At 41.5% G+C, this 21,201-nt stretch overlaps 1 protein-coding gene across 7 annotated transcripts in view; it reads right to left on the bottom strand.

Annotated features, from left to right (window-relative positions):
* Grin2b (glutamate ionotropic receptor NMDA type subunit 2B) overlaps positions 1 to 21,201 on the bottom strand; it is a 504,020-nt gene that overhangs the window by 109,333 nt on the left and 373,486 nt on the right. For all 7 annotated transcript variants that reach the window (XM_031383668.1, XM_031383665.1, XM_031383667.1 and 4 more), the window contains one exon: positions 14,900 to 15,014. In XM_031383668.1, the coding sequence (XP_031239528.1) occupies positions 14,900 to 15,014 (115 nt within the window). The remainder of the gene's footprint in view (positions 1 to 14,899; positions 15,015 to 21,201) is intronic.

The following is a 21,201-nucleotide window of genomic DNA, read 5'->3' on the forward strand; positions in this document are numbered from 1 at the left end:
TCCCCCTCCCCCTCTTCCCCCTTCTCCCTTCCTCTCCTCCCACCCCTGTCTTCCTCTCCCACGTCAGAGCAGGACTGAAAACCACCTTGCTTTCTCAGTATTCTCAGATGACATCACTTAATCACTGTCAGTTTTTTCTTTCTACATTTAAGATGTGACAGCATTTCGTCTCCACTTTCATTTCCTATTATAAGAACGGGCTTTTGGTTTTATTTATTTTTGTTTTTTTCTTTCTTTGTTTGTTTTAATTCTACACTTTTTTCACTTACCTCCACCAACATTCCTTCACCCTAGTTTTCCAGCCCTCCTTATCCTTGGTTGAAGCCTTCCCCTCCAGGCCAGCCGTTGCTTCTGGATCACTCCAAATCCTCTTGCGACACTTTAAGGTGTTAAATGGTGGCATATTGTTTCTATATTTTGTTGCCTGAGAGATATAGGGGCCTTCACACAGTGTCTTTTGTTTTCTAAGATGAATTGGGAGACTTAATATGGACTGAGGTTGTTCAGACTTCGAAGACAGAGCCCAGAAGTCTTAGTCGCCCTCTAGAGACCTCAGGATGAATTGCAGAGAGGCATCAAAAGGCCAGGGAAACTGGGTACCCATTAATCCCACTCCAGGGCACACATTTCAGTTCTTAAACAAGGAATGGGTGCTTTCTGAAATCTTCTCTGTTCTTGGAGATGACCCTCTGGTGTCTGCAGGTGTTGAAATGGAGAACATGTATTCCAGCCAAAGGAGATTGCTGCCCTTAACTCCAGAAGGATGAGACTGATGCTGTAATCTCTCCAATGTTTAGAAGATTCTAAAATCCAGAATTCTACAGAAATCTGAATCTTTAAATGCTAAGGGCCAATTTAACCTTTAAATGTCCCACATTTCCTATAGGACACACAGACCACATCTACGATCTAAAAACGGGCAGAGAACTTCCTGTTCTATATCCATCTGCACCATGTCTCTGTGTAGGGTCACATTGTGATGCTACAGGGTCAAGTGAGGACAAGTAAAAACGTGACATAATTGCCATAATTAACAGTCAGGAAAGAAAGCCAAAAGATGTCATGTTCGCTTATGACAGCAGATTAGAGAGGCAACTTACTATACATAGTTCCTAGTGGACAGTGAGCATTCGTGCTTTGTTGGGAAATGCAAGCATAAATATTGAAATGTTACAAAAATTTATCTCATTCTCTATGGGCTAGCCACAGCATAACAACAAAAGGAGATCAAATATTAATCACTTTGCTCTGTTCCATGGGTGGGAATATGAGCTTGAAGTCTTGGCACAATAGCTATATAAAATTTAAGCAGAGGGCCTATCGGCATAATTTGAAAAAAAAAAAAAATGTTTACTTGAAGTCAGCCATGGTTTAAACTTTCCCCAAATAATGCTTCACAGTTGGTACACATATAAGTAGCAACTTATCCAAAAGAATAACGGCATTTCTGGAAGCCCTTTGAGGCTGGGACCATATGGCTCAGAGCCACTGCATCCTGGCTCACAGTTCCCAGAGCACTTGGTATTATAGTCATTCATTTGCTCATGTGTTTGCTCTCTAGCCCCACCCACCAGGACATGAGCTCCCTGGGGCCAGGGCAGAGGTCAGTCTTGTTTAAAACTGCCCTCCCCCTGATCTCTGTCAATCCCTAGAATAATGCTTGTTGCATTCGTCTTCTGTGTGATGAAGATGGTGGGTCATTTAGAGTCTCCTAGAATCACTGGGACAGGTCTTAAGTCTCTCCTGCTGGCCTGATGGCTCCCTTCTCTCCTTTATGAAAGGATAAAGATTTGGTCTTATTTTAAAGCTTAATGGCTGGGAAATAAAAATGAGCCTAGGGGACAATGGCAGCGTGGCAGCGTAAGTATCTATTAAACAGACACTTCCCCCTGTGAGGAGAAATGTCGCTTGTAAACCATCCCTGGGTTTTATAGGTTAAGACTCAGATGACTGAACTCCATCTCTAGTACTTCCTGGTAGAATCTGAGAGTTAGCGCTCTCCATAGGTTCCAGGGTGGAGCCAAAGCCCATGCCCAGTCACACTTTGGGAATGTTGATGTCTGTGGGCCACAAAACACTATGCAAGTTTCAGGTATTGTTGTCACTCAGTCTCCCTCTTCACCAACACTTCCTTTAAACGTAACCCTGAATCTGGCTTCGCCTTTTATCGTTAAACAATATTCTCCTGTAGAAGGAATTCCTTTATGGTTATAAGCCGATCTACCCGCCGCAGATGGAAGAAGCCATAAAGGGGAGTCCTTTATGACCGACCACAAAGTTGTGGTTTATTACAATGAAACAGAATCCAAGTGTATCAAACAGCACAAGGACACGCTCTGAGGCTTCATAAATAGGTGTGGCTTCTTACATGCTTCAGCTGCTATTGAATGGCACCTGAGAGCCCACCAAGAACTTAGTCTAAACAATTTCCAATAACCCAGTGACTCTGGGGTCCAAGGACTGCTGTGCTATGCTGGGGATTTGATCTGCCATGATCTTGTTACTAATTAGTATTTGAACTCTTAAAGTCCATGAGCAAAAGGTCACATCACACCTTGGTCCTTAAAAATACAAATGATCAGTCCCCAACTATATCCTGCTTCCCCGAAGTCATCTCAGAATGACTCGAGAAAGGTTACTCATCAATTTGGGGGTTTGTTTGCTTATTTTGAGACAAGGTCTCAGGTAACCTATGTTGGCATGGAATGTGATATATATATATATATATATATATATATATATATATATATATATATATATATATCCAAGGATGACCTTGAACTCCCGGTCATCTGGCTTCTGCCTCTCAAATGTTGAGATTAGAGCCATGGATCCTCATGGTGGCTTGCTCATTCATCACCAAATACATGAACAATTTCATTTGCTGCTTCCTAGCTTTTTTGATATTGAGTAAATACGGCACTTGCCAACTTAGCTAGATTCTCTGGCCAAAGAGCTGTAAGGATTTACCTGTCCCCATTGATCCACCTACCCACCTCGTGCTGGAGACATACACAGATGCTAGGATCATCCTTTTTTGTGGGTTTCAGGCATTCCAAACTCAGATCTCTATGCTTTGTGCAACCAGCACTTTGCCCACTGAGCCCCCTTCCCAGCCCACCACTGGAACACTTTTGCAATGTAGGTGTACCAACTAGCCGGGCAGTGGTGATGCACGCCTTTAATCCCAGCACTTGGGAGGCAGAGGCAGGCGGATTTCTGAGTTCAAGGCCAGCCTGGTCTACAGAGCGAGTTCCAGAACAGCCAGGGCTACACAGAGAAACCCAGTCTCAAAACAAAACAAAACAAAACAAAACAAAAACAAAACAAACAAACAAAAAACCAAATAGGTGTACCAACTAATCCGTTTAGAGTTTAAGCATTGAAATACTTTCCTCCTTAGAAATGCCATATATTAAAATTTTCATATCATACTGTAAATATGAGCTATGTCATTTGCTTAAAGTAAAAGACAGATATCTAGATAAACAGATGATTATGGAAATTAAAAATTTCTGCCCCTGTTAAATTAACTAATGTCCAGCATCTGAAGCCCACGACTCAGGGGATACTGATATAGTAATGATGAGTCACCACTGAACGCTGTGTGTTGGTTTCTCTCATCTCTATATTTTAACTTAATGAACCTGGTTTGATCGATATTGTTTTACTTGAGATTTTAAGCCATTTCTCCTTAGCTGGTTGAGTTCATAAAATATTTGGTATATTGTGTTTCATATAAAAACAAAGCTAAATTTTATGTCACTGTTTTATAGGTCAGCTATTTTTAATCATGTAGCATTCTCTCTTTTTTTCTGTATATCTAACAGATGCTTGATCAATGGGGCTGTGTGGTTCCAGGACCAGGACCATAGTGGGGAGTGGAGACTTCATTTCGGTAACTTTTATTCAGAAAGTGGTGGTTTTCTAGAAAATTCCCCTATCCAAGGAAGATCTGGACAGCTGCTTATCTGCTTATGTAGTTAGCATGACCTTTGTCATTCAAAGATATGTGAATCTGTCCTTCCCAGTTTGAACAGAATCTGTGTGTGTGTGTGTGTGTGTGTGTGTGTGTGTGTGTGTGTGTGTTAACAGGTGGTCAAAAGGGACATGTACAAACACACAAACCAATCATGCTCCTTTTATGTTTGCTTGTTTTCTTTCCCCCCTCCCATCTTTTCTCTCTTTTTTTCCTTCACATTTTGCTAACTCACCATATATACAGGTAGCCACAGTCCCCGTTTGATCACCACAGTCTCACACCCAATTTAGAACCACCTCTTTCTTTTTAAAATTCACTTTATTGCACATGCATGTGAATGAGTGAGTGAGTATGTGAGTGAATAAGTGTGTGTGTGTGTGTGTGTGTGTGTGTGTCGTGTGTGTAGAAACATTCATATCATAGAATTCTTGTGGAGGTCAAAGAACAACTTGTAGGTATTGAGTCCTCTCCTTCCAAAATACTGGTTTTAGAGACTGAACTCAGGTCTGCAGATTTGACAGCAAGCACTTCATCCACTGAGCCTTTTTGCCATCCTAGAATCATTTCCTAACACTTTTGTCTAAGAGTCTTAAGTGATAAGGCCCACACATTGCCATGGCATAAACCACCCTCTAGTCCACATTCTGTTAGCATCTTCTACCCTGTTACAAGGATTCGTCTCATACTTGTCTAGTCCCATTCTGTGGGACTAGACGATAAATGAACCTCTCTGCAACTGAGCCTGCCTTCACATGTGTGGATATTTCTCAACACTGTGATAGTCAGTTCGTATACCCTGAAGTTCTGCATAAATGCAGTTGCTAACCAAGTGTGGTATATAAATACATTGGATGTGTTAATGAATCTCTAATGTTCCTTAATCATAGGCAAGAATGTTCTAGCATTGTCCCCGGTTCTTTAGAGAAAATGGAGTTTTGAAAACTTTTCTCTATAGGAAAGCTGAGCTGCCTCAGAGAGCTTCCAGAAATTCTACCTAAGGGGTAGCTCCTTCTTTGCCAGCAAGAACCTTTTCCTATGGGATAGATAGATAATGAAAAAGAAGGAACAGATTGTAGGGACAGCCAAAGACATATGACCTCAGAAGATGTCCTATACCAATCCCTTAGACTACAAAATGGGAGAGGGTTTCAGAGGGATGTCTATTGGGAACTAGGCATGATGCACCTGCCAGTACAGCAGGAGGCTGGTCAGCTGGCCTTTCTGGCTTCATTACTCTCTCTCTGGTTACTTCTGAGATACGAACCCTTTCTCATCTTCTCCACAACCAGACGTCCCTTCTTTGCATCCCCTGGCACAGACCAGCTTCCAGTTCAAGCCTTCAGATTTCCCTGACAGGCCTGAGAAATGGAAGTCCTGTAGACCCTGCAGTGGCACGTTTTGAGCAGCAGCATAAAATGCTCAGATGTACAACAGAGTGTGAGGACAGACAGAAAAAAATAAAACTGGACGGCCAACCATCAGGAAACATCAGAATAAATGAAAACAACCCATAAATTACAAACAGAAATCAGTCTGGAAGAGAAAATAATAAAATCACCCAGAATTATTTAAGATCTATGGCTTCTGTGGGAGATTTACAGCCATGTTTTTTATTAATAACGTTCATTTTTAAAGACAATTTGTTTTCCTTTGTTGACCAGTGCTTAGTTAGATCTGCACCGCACAGACTGCTCAGCAGTTAGCAAGTGGAGGTCAGGGCCTCTCTTTCTGAAGGCACCAATAACTTTTACTCTGGCCCTGGCCAGCTCTCACAAGCAGGCGTAGACATTGTGGAAAGAGGCTGAGGGAAAACAGAGAGATGGCTTGCATGCACCGATACAAATCCATCATCACTGTAGGAAGAACGAAAGGCGTGAGATTTCCGGGTGCAGATCAATAGAGGTATGCTTGCATATGAAGGGCAATCAGATATCATAGCTTTAATGTCAAACTTCGCATCTTAGTGAACGTCAGTATGCTCTTAAGATATTCACAGAGTAGCTTGGGTGGTAGAAAATACACAAAGGTATGAAGAGAGTACTAAGCACTCCATTGTAGAAGTCCAAATGGCCTCGAGCATCAGCCTGTGGGTGGAAAGGTCAGTCAGCGCCCCTAGTGGCAAGATAAAGGAACTGCTCTGTCGTTCTGGTGGCTCTTTGGACCAGGCAGAAATGGCATAGGGATGGCATACACACCCAGGGGTCTGGGGAAGGTGGACGTGAAGTTTTCAAATCTTCAGTACTCAAGAAAATGAAACAAGTATGATAAGAGCAGAAAGACACGGAACCTGGGGGCCATCCGCACTGTCTGGGTGACGTCATCACCCAAGGAAAGAAATACAGGAGCATGGCTGAAAGGAAGCAAGCTCAAATAAAAGGTCAACAGGAGGAGGTTTCTAAAGGCCCTGGCAGATCAGGCCAGCCTTCCACAGACTGCGCATGCACCGCCGATTACTGAGGTAAAGCAAACCAAGCAATTCCTTATTTAATAGTAAGAAGTAAAAACAGGGAGAACAACCTATTTTCAGGACCCTCCCTGCAGCAGAGATTTTTTTTTCTTTTCTTCTCCGTAAAGCCTTGGCTGTTTACCCTTCAGCGAAAGTGACCAGCTCTTCTCATCATTAAAGCAATCGATAGCCTCAAAGTAGGACCATCTGTGACTCTGAAATTATTTCTGCATGAAAACACAAATATGAATGGCTTGTTGTAAAGGACCTATTTGCAGAAGTATGACATCCATACATTGAATTATCAGGCAGTTACTAATTTTTACTGTTTTGAATATAATTTAATAAGAACAAACATGTCTACAGTCTCTTAGTGAGAAGGGGAAGGGACAGTCGTTTTTTTGGACATCATGTTTTTTGGACATCTATTGTATCTTGTGTTATAACACAGATGCGTGCCTTCAGGCACACAGAAATGGATGGTTGGGAAATTTAAAGCAACTAACCGTTAATTCTTTTTATGTGTTGATATAGGTAAATGGGATTGCATCTTCTTCTAAAATATCTAATAACACTAAATATTTTAACGTGAGGAAAAAAAAAAACCACAAACTTGTTTATGAAAAAATAAACTTCCACGTCTTCTATATTCTCTGGTATCCTTTCTCCCTCAATGCCTCCACTGGGGGAAAACATAAGATGACCTACAAGTGAGAGGAACAGTTGCAAGGCCTCATGGGCTGGCTGCACGGGACAGTTATGGAGTAAGCACGGAACAGTTATGGAGTAAACATTACAGTAGAGTTAAACAAGATGCTGCAGCTGGCTTTGGTTTGGGTAAGCTTCCCTCTGGCCGAGTTCTGCCTTTTACCCCCATTAACAAGTGCAGGTTTCAGAAGTACAGTCCATCAAGGCTACCTTGTCTTCCCATTCTTTTACTCTATGGCGATGACAGCATCTAGAAACAGGTGGCCTTTCCGGAATATTTCTTTTTAGAAGAATCCGTTATAAGGGAGTGCAAAACCATGACTCCCAAGCTTCCTTGTGACATTGGGCGCTATGTCTGGGCTTGGTTCTCACAGCATGCCTTGCCCTTCCTCCTGATCTGTTTCATATTTGTATATGAGGAAGCTGTAGGGACTGGGCCACACAGAGGTCCTAATATATCCAGACCCACTTCCACCCACCCATCAGTCCACGTTATCTTTCTCCTCCTCTGCTAGGGTTTGGTTCCCAATGGCCTTTCCCAAGAGCCTCAGGAAAGGGAATCGATCAGCACGATGTCCTAGCACTCAGGAACACTTGAATGTGACGATTCCCGATATCCCTAACTCAGAAAGGCATACCCAAATGTGTGTACCGTTTGCACAGCCCTTTGGGTAAATTACTGCCATAAGCAAAAGGAGTTGGCATGAGTTAGTTACCAATGAACAAGCAGCGTCAACTCACTGATGGGGCATATAGACGGGTTACAGAGACATGGGATATCAGAATAAGCACCTTTCTTACTGCAGTGTATTTGGGTTTTGTTGTTGTTTTCAATGTCAGCCACCAGCAAAACTATGATAATGATTTGGTAGGAGAAATCTTTAGCTCGTAGTAAATACTGAATAAGTGTGTGTGGGTAAGAAATGGAGGGAGGGAGGGAGGAAAGGAGTCAGGAGAAGAGAAAGGGAACATGAAGCAAGAGAAGAAGGAAGGAAGTGGGGAGGGGAGGGAAGAGGAGAGGAAAAGATGGCAGGGGAGGTAAAGGAACTGAAGGGAATGGGAGATAAATGAAGGGAGGCTGGAAGGCTCTAAAAGGCAGAGTTCACACCGCTGTTTAGGTGGGACTGTGTACTTCACAGAGAAATAAGGGCTTAACCATTTCTAAGGTTTTTCAAAGTCATCCCCCAGTGTTGCTAACAGTTTGGGAACCCAACCCTTCTCTCTATTAAGAAATTTTCTCTGTAGTCAACATAAATCCCTGCTGCTTGATCTTAAGCCCACTTTCCCTGGGTCTGTCTCAGGAGAAGAAGAACAGCTGATCTCTGTGCTTGGCATGGTAATTCTTTCATTTGAAGAGAGTAAGCCATCACCTTGCCGCCTTCTTCTGCCCCTTAATGATCTGAATTCCCATTGCTTTTCGCCATGGATCCTGCTTTCTAATCCCTTAATCTAATGAAGCACATTAGGACTCAGTTCAGAGTTGGTAAAAATAGCATGTTGTTGAATGCAGGTACCAGAAGATCCAGAACAAGCCCCTCTGACATGCGGAGCTCTGTGCCACTCCTCTGCCCAACTCTGTGGAGCCTGGAACAAACACAGACAAACCTTTGTGGCAAAGAGATGGAATATGGTTTGGACACATGGACTCAAGTAGTCACTGAGTGTTTACTGGCCAATCAGTAATATCTCATATTATTCTGGGCATACAAGTGCAATGAGGATGAAAACATGCAAGGTTCCTGTGTTCACGAGAAGTCTGCCAGTTTGATCGTGGGTGTGTGAGAATGTTAGATTGTGTCAGTCAGAAATTCTTATATAACATCTGCCCCTATCAGAGTCTTATTTGATGGATCATGGTGCATGGGGGCCATCATTGCTCAGGTGTTGGGATCCCAATGGGCACACACCTGGGGCCAGTGCTGACTGTTGTGTGTGCGCTACCTGAGGCAGTGACTTCTCCTGCCTATTTTATTCATCTTCTACCTGCAGCATATTCAGTCTTACTGTGCTATTGCCATCGCTGTTATAGGTCTTGTGGGAGGCAATCCCCTCACAGTTGGGATTCCTTCTTCCCTCTCAGTGACCCCTCCACCATGAATCCATATGCATTGTGGTGGGCTGAGCACCAAGTGCTAGGCTATGCACCCCAACTCTAGCACTTCCTTCACAGGAAGATCTGGCTTTGTTTTCTCAGTGTCCCAAACTATAGATGGCAGTAGGTTCTTGGCACCCCCTAAATGGTACAAACAAGCTAAGGATGCTCCACTCTGCAGTGGGAGGAGATCTTTTTCAGGTGAAGTCAGATAAGAGGGGGTGGAGTTATAAAACATATCTCTGGTCTCTGTGTGGAGACAACCAAGAGAGATTTAAGTTTTGTATTGCCTCTTTTGGTTCTGACCCAGACAGTCCCTCTGAGGTCTGTTTATATCTTTCATCCTGAATATGCACCATCATCATTCCTTAAAGTCATTACTCAGAACAACCCCCCACACTGCATTTCATTTTTATTATCCCCATTTTAGGAACGATTAAATGGAAGCAGATAGCAGTTGCAATGAAGCAAATCATGAGAAGCTCTGATAAAGACAGCAGCCTGAGCAAGCTCAACTGCTACTCTGTGCCAGGCTATTCTTAATGCATGTTTATGCAGCTGTCCCCAACTTAGAGGCTTTTATAAATGAGCCATCCTGCACCCAATTATCATTATTTTTACCATTCTGTACCCTTCTGACTCCCCATGCCATGTCTACGTGTCTCTGTGTGTGTGTGTCTATGTGTGTGTCTGTATCCCTGTACATATTTATATGCAGGATTTTTGTGTGTTTTGCTTTGTTTTAGAGAGGTCTTGCTATGTAGTCAAAGCTGGCTTCAAATTCATAATCCCACTACTTCAGCACCTGAGTATTGGGATTACAGGTCTGTGCAACCACACCCAGTTTATATTCCTTTTAGAATGTCCCACTCCACATTCCTTAATGGGAGACAGGTATTACTGGCTTTCTATAGATAGGATTCTGTTCCAGAGATCTCTGCTGCTCTACCCCCATTTCTCTTACCCATATTTACAAAAGATCTCATTAAAGGCTCCTAGGAACATATTCTTTTTTCTTTTTTTTTCTTTTCTTTTTTAAAGCAGGTTGAGTCAATACATCAAAGGAATATCTGTTTGGAATATTTTCAGAGCAATATGTTAGAAATTATAACAATGTCTGCTCTGGGGAGGGTTCCAAAATTTCAGAAAAATTGTGGCCCCAGAGAACAGTGCCAATTTCTTTTTACTGGATTACCAATTGACATGACTTTTGGCCACAGCAAACATATTCTCAAGAAGTTACCCACGAAGGTTGGTGCCTACCAATAGACTTTGTTGAATTCTGACTGTGTTCCAGTCACTATTAGCTGGTGTTTGACTATAAAGTCTCATTTAATCTTTACAATGGCTTTGTGTAAAAGCCTATTTCACTAAAGGGAAATAGACTGGGTAATACCAGCCACTTATCTTGGCTTACCCAGCTGATAAATGGCAATGTGGGGAACTGAATGTAGCTCTTTCTGACTTCTGAAACCATAAACTAGGTTGTGTTGACCTCAAGTCTTTCAAAGGAGCCAAATTTATAAGCAGCTGTAGGATTAGTTTTAAAAATCAAAAGGAATGTTGTGAAACCCATCACATGGCTCACACCCACAGCATCATGAATCTTCCTCCGGCTCCTTGGGAAAGCTGCTGACAGACCCGTCCGTTGGGTCCCGAACCTGCTGGATACTCCCTAGTCCTTCTCAGGCACTCATTTCAAAGGGAGGAGATGCCATCTCTCATGATGTCATCTGAGAACTGTCTAAAGGGATGTGTGTGTGTGCGTGTGTGCATGTGTTTGTGCATGTGTGTATGTGCCCATGCCTGTATGCACAGGCCTGTTAGAAGAGAAATGGCTGGACAGCCGCTAACTTTTTCAGGTGTATAGATTCTTCATTTATTTAGCAATGATCTCTGGATGCTCATTTTGAGCCAGGCACCCTCCATAAGGGCTACAATTGTAGGAGTGAACGAGGTTCTTGTCTCCATAAAACATCCATCCTGTTGTGACGAGATAAGCCACAAATAATCAAGTGAATAAGTAGAATGCTGGGTAAAAAAAAAAAAAAAAAAAGGGTACTGAGAGAAAATTAAATTGGACTGTTGTGACAGAGCAGATGGGTGACTACTTTAGCACAGGTCACTGAGGGAAAGTCTGTCTGGGAACACTTCATTTACCTAAATTACAAGAACAAGAATGCCAACAAGAATGCCACCCATGCCCTTCGCCTACTGTGCTTCCAAGCATCCCAGGCTTCTCTTCATTTACAGGGTGAATGTGTAATCGAGAGTTGTAAAGGGTCCAGATTTTTGCGAGGGGTTAGTTTTGACTTTAAATGCTGTCATTTTAGAAATGAAGAAAGCCATCAAGAAAAGCAAACTACTTAATCAGGCTATAGAACTAGTGACTGGTCAGGCTATGGGATGCTGGCCCTTCTTTCAAAGACCCAAGTTGCCCCCACTCCTGCTAATTTCTGCAGTATCAAGCCTTCCCCGTAGAAAGCTTACCGTCATGCCTACTGGTCAAGAGTGCACAGATCCTAAGTTCTCATGGACCCCAGGAGATATCCTGGAGGCAGTGGCAACAGTGAGAAATGACATCAACTCAACCAGCACACCTAGCCATACTCCGGGGCTGAGGCTGCTCCAGCCACTCCTTTGGCCTATGAGTAACCAGAGCTTCTGAATTTGGGGGATGCATAGCTCTGTAAATTCAACTATCACTAAGCACCTTTCCCCAGTAATGTTCTCTGGTTTAACCAATTTGATATGCAAATGTTCTAGTCTATGATCTCAACCCCTCCCCACCTGCCTGACAAAAAGATTAGCCACAGAATTTCTTTAAATAGTGAGTTCCTTTGGTGCATTTAAAGAGTAATCCATAAAAACTCAATCTATGTAAAGATTTTATTCTTCCCTTTAAAAGGAAAACAGCCATTATATCAAGGGCAATAGCATAAACTTGGACTCTTAATGATGGATTTTGGACTCTCTTATTATGTAATGGTTCTCATTCATTCCACAAATATTTATTGAGCTGCTTTATGCAATGCATACATCCAGATTGCTATGAGGACACAGTGACAGAAAGAATGGCACAGCCTCTGCCCTCTGGGGGTGTGCAGGCTCACAGTCCCAACTCAAGGCTGCTATGATGAGGCTGTGACAGAGGTATGAACCAAAGCTGCACATGTTGTAAGACAGTGTACCACGATAACAGATCAGAGCAGGGGGTAACAACATCCTAATTGGACTTCAACGAATGTGCATAACTTGTATAATTGTAGGACTTGTTCCTTCCCAGAAAAAGAAACTTGGCATCTTGTGCAGGAAATAGGATTACACCAGGCACATTCTAAGAACTGAAGGAACCCAGGGTAGACAATGATAAGGAAAACATGATAAATATTGGAGGGTGAACCAGAGCCTTTAATGCCAGAACAGATAAAATGTAGACTTGTTCCATAAACCACAGCAAGCTTTGGTGTTTGGGCCAGGATGAATACATAGTTGTGTTTTTTTAGGAAGTTCATTCGAGTAGCCACATGTAGGGCTGAACTGAATGAGCAAGGACTGGTTTCAGGACGAAGAAGTCCATTAACTTAAAGTCTACATATAGAAGATGGAACAATGGTTAAACTGATGCTACAAATGATCTAATCCCCAGAGGGAAGCCTTAGTTATAGAAAGAGGTGAGTGTCCCAGGCCTTAGACTTGGGGCCAAGACAAGAGAGCTCAGCAGGCCACTAAGTAGTGACTTTTAAAGACAGTTCTGAGATGTTAACTGTTTGAAACAGTTACAATGACCCCAGTATATAAGAGCTACCCAGCTAGAGGCCTTTCAATATTAAGAATTGGGTCTCGAGTTTCACTGGCTGAGACATGACTCTCCAGTTCACAGGTAAATATTCATATAACTTAGTCACCTGGGGTCCTGGGACAACATTGTGAGTTTTGGAGAGTTTATCTCTGGCAGCCTGGTCTTAAAGACAGTCAAATGCTACAAAATGAATACTGAGTCTCCCTCAAAACACCCATACCAAAGGCTTCGATCTTAGCCTATGGCATGATTGGGAAATTATGAAACCTTTAGGATATGAGGTCTAGGGAGAGGAAATTAGGTCATTGGGAAGGTGCCTTTGAAAGTATACTGGGGTCATGGTATTTTCTGTTTCCCAGATATCATGAGGTAATTAGGTCTTCCCTGCAGCATGGTCCCATTGTTATCTTGGTCTTACTAGAGATCAATGGTTCTCAATCTTCCTAATGCTGTGACCCCTTAATACAGCTCCTCATGTGGTGACCCCCAGCCATAACATTATTTCCATTCTTACTTCATAATTGCAGTTTGCTACTTTTATGAATCATAATGTAAATATCTGATATGCAGGATATCTGCTATGCAACCCTGTTGAAAGAATAGTTCAACCCCCAAAGGGGTTGTATCCCATAGGTTGGGAACCTCTGCCAGAGACCCAGGTCTACAGGTCTAGATGACCATGGGGTAAACATCCATAAACTGAAACCAATCTTTTCTTTATGAAAGTGGGTGTGTCTCATTATTTTATCACAGTTATAGAAAACTGATGGACATACTTGGTTTCTACTCTACTTAGAACCACACTGACATCATGAAGTCTATTCTCAGTCAACTGGCTCACAGCAACCAAGGACATAGTCTTAAACCATTACTCTGGGTGATTTTCATGGAATAACATTATTATGAACTGAGTGGTCTCATGATAAGAATATTTTGGGAAAAGTCATGTTACTTAAAGTTAAAGATGCCTCTTTGTTCTAAAACACATCTGAACTTTTCAACTGCTAACACATTCTGAAATTTCTCTGGACTGAAGAGCAGTAAGCAGCATCTCTCAGTCATATTTACTTTATTTTCCGAACCATTTGTCCAAATGTTTCAAGGGACAAATGCACCTCCAAAACAAACAAACAAACAAACAAAACCCTGATTACTCTTAGGTATTTAAGCTGGGATCTAGAATCATAACTAAAGCCAATGGTTATTGAGTACTCACTGTATGTCAGGTACTGCTCCAAGTATTTTATAGATACCAACATATTAATTCTCATTTTGTAGGTAAAGAAACTGAAAGACTGAATATCCAAGAAACTTTTCTCCCCCCACCCCAACCCCATGTCCTAAATAGGCAAATAGGTAAGCAGGGGTGACAAGGGGAATTAATGTCTAAAGATAGAATTTCAAAGGCTATGGTCAACTAATAACAGAACAGATTCCAAGTAGAGCCCTGTGTACCAAATTTCAGTCACAGCAAACTTTGCCAGCCCTTCTGTTTGTGTGCTAGGTTTATTGGCTTCCATACAGTATAAGCTTTAACTGGTACTGCCTAGTTAGATTCTTCAGGAAATTTGTTGGTTTGCATACATATCATCTCTCATTAAAACAGACATAAGTTATGCAACCACTGATGGATAGCAATCAGAACATAAAGAAAACCACCTCATGGTTAGCCAAAGTAGCAAGAGAATGGAAAAGAATGCTTGTTTGGGGCCTGGCTTCTCCAGAACTCTCAGAACTCCAGTATCTTGCTCCTGATGCCTAGAAAACCAAGAGGCTGTTTTTCTTTAAGGCATCAGAAAATTATGTACTCCTGCTGTTAGGTTGGGATCCTGTCTACTTAGCTCGAGGATTGCCAAAGTCATGTCCTACCCTCTCCCACTTCCTCTCCTTGTTCAGGAGGATTATCACCAGCTTCGGGTGCATCTGGTAGCCATCTTCACTGAAGGACAGGTTTCTCCCTTCAAAAGTCACATTGATCAGGTACCTGTAATGATAAAATTAAAGGAAGATTAAAAGTATGAAAAAGAAAGGCACCTAAGTTGACAAAAAGACAAACCGGTAGGTAGGAACACAGATGACCATTAGTCAACTGACACTCTACAAATTCCTATTGATTATGTAATACCCATCTATGGTTTACAAAAGGAATCATGTGAAATAGGCATGGCTCATTACCAAATAGTTAAGAAAAAGATTTAATTTAAATTATATGTATGCATATTTGTCTGTGTTGGGGTATATGTACATGAGCACAGGTGCCTGCAGAGGCCAGAAGGAGGCACTGGGTCCCCTGAAGCTGTAGTTAGAGGTGGTTTGTGAGCTACCTAAAATAGGTTCTAGGAACCAAACTCAGGTCTTCTCTAAGGGCAGCACATACTCTCACCTGCTGAGTCATCTCTCCAGCCCTCACTTAGACATTTTTAAGACTGTTTCCTTTCCCCCCATCTGCGAAAAGTCTGGTAATAAAAAGATCACCTAATTAAGTCTGTAAGCTTAAATGAGACAACTAGGTTAAGCACTTACCATAGGGCCTGGCACATAGTAAGTGCTCATTAAGTGTTAACAATCATTATTCAAAAAAGGAGGCGGAATAAAGGGGTGGAGGAGCTAGAGACAAGAAAAGAAAATGGCTATGTATCAAGACAACTTTCTGCCAAGAAAGGTAGCATGTGGGCGCTTAGGGTCTGTCTCCACCCTCAATAGACGCATTCTTTAAATTCTTACTAAGGTCTTGCTCAGCCCTTACTTGTAAGACTAGTGAGCATGGTAGGCCAGAAGTATCTAGAACCCAGGACTTCTTCTGGATACACTATGAGTGTGGGAAAAGGAGGGGTGTGTGTTTCATACAGTGCTTTAGGGTATGAAAGTATAAATTAGTAAAAATTCTGGATGCAACTGATATCAGACCAATGGAATCATTTTCCTACAGGACACTCATCCCCAGCCCACTGTGTCCATTGCTAGCTGCTGGAGCTAAGAAGCAGCTGGGAATTCCCATAGGCCTGCTCATTACAAGTGCATTAGTGCAACTGGGCTGAGAGTAATTAATGTCCCTTTACTATATAGGCCCATGGAATCAATAATGAAGTTCTGTGCTAGATGATATGCTACTTCAGCATTTTAGGTCTCATGCTGTTTGTGAGATGAGTCTCTATGAAGGAACCAACTAGGCATCTCACAAAGCAGTGGAGGAGGCAGCTCAGAGGGCCTGATTCTAACTTCTCTTCCTGAGAACATCTGGGAAAGGTGCCGGTTGCAGGCTATGTTGGGTTAAGCAAAATTATAGAAATGTAGAACCTTCTAGCAACTGGAAAGATGTCTATGCAGCATAACCAGCACCCCCCCAATACTTTTTATTCTAAGTCTCTCTAGGATTGTCAAGCTTGCCAATCTATCAAATGTCTATCAAATGTAGCTTTAGAGGTGCAACTGGGAGCACGGAAGATTCCAAAGAACAAAAGTGCCTAGAATTTTGAGCTAGACTTTTCAGGTCAACTGAAAAGCTTATTGCTTCTAACAGTTGATGTTTTCTTTCTACAGTATCACTGACTTTGTCCTCTAGGCTCCTTTTGAATAGTCCTATCATTTGTGATACTCGCCATGGTGTCTTCCACCCTCAAAACACCATCATCTCATGATTCTGTCTTATTTAAAGCTGATTTACACCCCTTTACAACTCTGGAAAGCTTGCTTCTTCGTGTGATATTGTATGGTCTTAGTCTAGTCCTTCTTTGATCTGAGCATTCTTCAAGTGTTTGAAGACATGTATCAAGCAACCTTTATAAAAACTCATTTTAACCTGTGAAGACACCTCAAGTTCACTTGCTTCTATAATTTTAATTTTATGGATTAGGAAAGAGAAACATTTAATTATTTGCTCATATTATCTTACTACTTTTTATCAGAAGTAATAGTTAAGTAACATCCTAAGTCCCATGGCCTTTCTTCCACACCACCCCTGTTTTCACAAAAACATGGGATTTAGCATCCCATTTCTTTATATGTTCATCACATGCCATGGCTTCAAATTCCTCCTCTTTTTGAGAGCTTTCAATCAGTCAAGTGTGGCATAGGTCCCACACAACATCTTCTTCATTCCTTGCTCTGATTCACATCTCTTAGCTCAGTCAATCAGCAGCATCTCTATTGCTACTTTGAAGATAATATTCAGATTTCCTGTAGTTGGCACTAATTCCAAATACAACCCTAATCCCTACAGTATTCACTCTAAGGGAGATAATTACAAAACCAGAATTTTACAGCAACAAACTGAAGTAGAAGCATCCAACATCATGAACCTGAAAAAATATGTTCTTCCTATAATAGTACTGAACTACTTGGAATTATTTCTGGACATCTTTAGAGAAAGATTATGCAACAAAAATAGTCTAATCCCATCTTTTAAAGAAGGAAAGATGAGAGAGAGGGGAACAAAGGAGAGGAAAGTAAGGAAGAGAAAGAGGAGAGACAGAATGGAGGAAGGAGGAGGGAAGAGGGGGAAATAAATTACCAGCTTAAGGACCCACCTCTTCACCAGGCATGGCTATAAATTATTCTGCCTTTATCTAAACTACTATTAAAATATTTAAAAGGAAGTGTCCATTTCTGAAGGCAATTATAGACGTTCCAGAAATGATTAAATTTCTACGTAACATGAATGGGGTTGGTATATAGCCTCACAATGACATTTCTGAAGGGGATAGCATTGAGTTGGGAGCCCAAGTGCAGAAATTTAAATTTTCAGAAAATAAAGCCCACTTGAAGGCAGTTAAACATCTCTCTTCTTGTGTCTCCATGTCCTGATTTCATGTAGACATCATTGCCTTGTGGATATGTTCTTTCTCCCCCCATCTGTGTTCATCCCATCTATCTAAGCTCTTCTTGGATGCTTCACCCTTATCAAGACCATTAATAAGGCTTCATGACACTCTACAAAGTACTCTACTATGTGTGTTTTAATCATTTGTGTCATTCCACAGCATAGAGATCAATCATGTACAGTGTGTGTACTTTCTTTCTGAGGAATTGCCTATACCATGACACCATTTAGCTATTGGGGCATTTGAAAACTTAAATAGCTCTGAGCATGGATGGCTTTTGAACAGCAGAGCCCATCAATCCACTCACTGGTAATAAGGGGTGGAAATGATCATGGCTGAGGTCACTTCTCTACTTGTGAACCTAAGAGATCCCTGGCTAGAATGAAAATGTTGTTGGATCTCCAGCTATCAGAGAAAACAGATGTGGCCAGGAACAAATGAAATCGTCAATAGGAACACGGTATAAAATGTGATTGATACATGAAATTATACAATAAGGAACATTTTTTTTAAAGGGGTTACTATCATGCTCTGACCACATAAAGGCAAGACACCGACTTCAGTGAAGGAGATTCTGATAGCACAGCTAGCAAGACCTGCTCATAAATGGGCTACATGGAAAAAAATGAAGGCTGGGGTCCATATATGGAGATAACATTAAGCCATAAGATAACATGGATGATTAAACTTCCCATGAAAACTGAAAATGTTCAATTACCTTTGTACCTGGCTATATTTTACCAGTTTAAACTATTAAGACCTTGAAACCTAAGTCCTGGGTAAGTTAAGACTGAACTATAGTTAAGACTCTGAGACCCTATAATCACTGGTTTCTCTATACTAGCCATCCTCACACACAAAGCAAATGCCTTGGCTTAAGTGGAAGCCCGATGCAGAATGTTGCAGAATTACACTCTTGTCTCTCTGAAGTCCCATCAAGGTTAGATATGTTAAAAATTTACGTGATTTATTTCTCAGATGTGGTTTCACATCCAAGAAACCCAGTGGCCTATCTCCTAAAGTTGTGGGATCACAATGAATGAGAGTTCTCTGCAACTCAGAGGAAAGCAGAAAACTGTCCACTAGAAACTTATTTTAGAGAGGAAACAGATCCCAAGATGCTAAACAATCTCCCCAAGTGACACTCACATTCAGGATCAGAGATCAGACCTTCTGTGCTTAGTTCTGTATCTTTTCATGACACTCTGAAGTGACATCAGTGTCCAAAGCCTGATGAGCACCCATCATAGTCTGTCTTATATCATCTCTACTGGAGACTAAATGAACTAAAACAAATTTCCCTTCCTGATTACCTTCTTGTTGAGCAAGAAACTCAGAATCTTGATGGGCTTCCAGCCAACACATTTGTTTTACAGTGCCTAAGTCACACACCAGCAAGCTTAATAGGGTCAAACTAAGGTTGACAAGTCCTATGCCCTTTTTACTTTGGCCACACAAAGTACCCACAGTTCCATGTAGATGCCTGGAATAGTGAGCCTGCAGTGTGTCCTGTGCAGAAGGCACCTGAAGGACTTCTGCCAGCATTTGTCAGCAAATCAAGAACCCAGGCATGATGGCGCCTTTCTGTCTTCATATTGTTACAAAGCATTAGCTTTATAAAAAGTAATATCCACTAACATGGTGGCAAAGTGGAGTAGCTCATCATCATAGCTCATCCAGTTCTTTCTCTCATTGCCACCCGGAGTTTTCTGTGGCTTTACCCAGATCACATGACGCAGTTAGAAACAGCATCCAGATGCCCTCAATGCCAGTCCAACTTCCTTCCAATCACCACCATGTTTCAAAAGTGGAGCCAGATTTTCAAAACAACATTTCCATTTTCTAGCTCCTAAAAGTAGAGACTTCCTGCAGATGAATGAATTCGCGACCTCTTGCTTACAAGTTTCTGTCTCTGAAAATTACTGTGTAACTGTGTACCATCAATATACCTCTTGTGTCTGATATATTTATCTCTATCATCTGCCAAATAGATGGATTCCAGACTTCCAGGTAAGATGGTGGACCCGAAGCTGCCTTCATCTGATCCAGTAGAGAGCAATGAGTGTGAAAAGAAAATAGACTTTGTTTCAAAGAGAAAACGAGGCAAGAGCTTTGGAAATTCACAGTGGCGGTGAAGGAACAATTGAAAATGCAGAGAAAAGGCAGGCAATGAACCAAGGAGTACACACAGGCCTCCAGCCAGGGGCTCCCTGGCAGCTGAAGAGAAGCAGAAGCCTCATCAAAAAGGTCTCCCCTGTGCAGAGACCTGAGGTGCTGCCCTCAAGGCTAACCCACAGCCTCCACAAGTCACAGAGCCAGCTGTGTGTTTTGGTGAGATACTGATTGAAGAGGAAACCCATCACGTTGTATCGTGACTTGGACCAGGCAATGGAGGTACCATCTTGAGAGTGGCCCATTGTTAAAACTGGGATACTCTAAGAATTTGAGAATAGATGCTGAGAGGCAATAGAGCCCTGAGAGGGAATTGTGGAGAGTGAGAAGAGAATGATTCAGAACGGGCATGAATCTGAACAATGTATAGCGATAATTATGTACGAAATGCCATAATGAAACCAATTGCTTTTATGCAATTTTAAAAACAATTAATAAAAAATTGATTGGTTAAAGCCATCTTAGAACTTGAATGATGTGGATAATTACAGCTACCCTGTATTGACCTGTTCTTTGGGGCATTTTATTCTTTCTTTTAAATTAATCTTCTTTACATAAATATGCTTAAGGTATAAAGTATTATGTTATAGGGCATATATAGTTAACAGGTCACATAGGATAGCAATTAATCTACCCTCATTTCTTCTGATAAATACTGCATCTGCTAGTTTACTGAAATCTGATTGGCGAAGCCACAAGTCTTTCTAAATGTCTTTCTGACGAGTAGAAGGTGCTGTTGGAAATGACTATTTCTTCTATACATTTTTCCCTGGAAACAGTGGAAACAATTTCTCACAAGAACAAAAACATAGATTTTAAAACCTTCTAAAGCCATTTCATTAAAAACAGTATTGAAGGAGAGAGAGGCCAAAATATTTGTAAATAAGCTTTGTATATTTGTTAACATTATCCTTTGGGAAAACTCAATAGGAATGTCCTACTTTTTCCTAACTTAGAAACTCATTTATCAAAATGAATCCTGAACTATCAAATCAGTGTAGTAGGTTTGTTTTGGTAGGCTGCTGCCAGTGAATTCTTGTCTTTTGGGATTTTAGACGGATTCTTCTAGGACCCAACCTAGCAGACTGTTCCCAGTAATAATACAAGTTCAATTAATGAAAAACTCCAGATATCTCCTCCAAATGTTGGTAGGAAAAAAAATAGGAAGAACAAAAGAGC

The sequence above is a fragment of the Mastomys coucha genome, unplaced genomic scaffold, assembly GCF_008632895.1.
Source record: "Mastomys coucha isolate ucsf_1 unplaced genomic scaffold, UCSF_Mcou_1 pScaffold20, whole genome shotgun sequence".
NCBI classification, from domain to species: domain Eukaryota; kingdom Metazoa; phylum Chordata; class Mammalia; order Rodentia; family Muridae; genus Mastomys; species Mastomys coucha.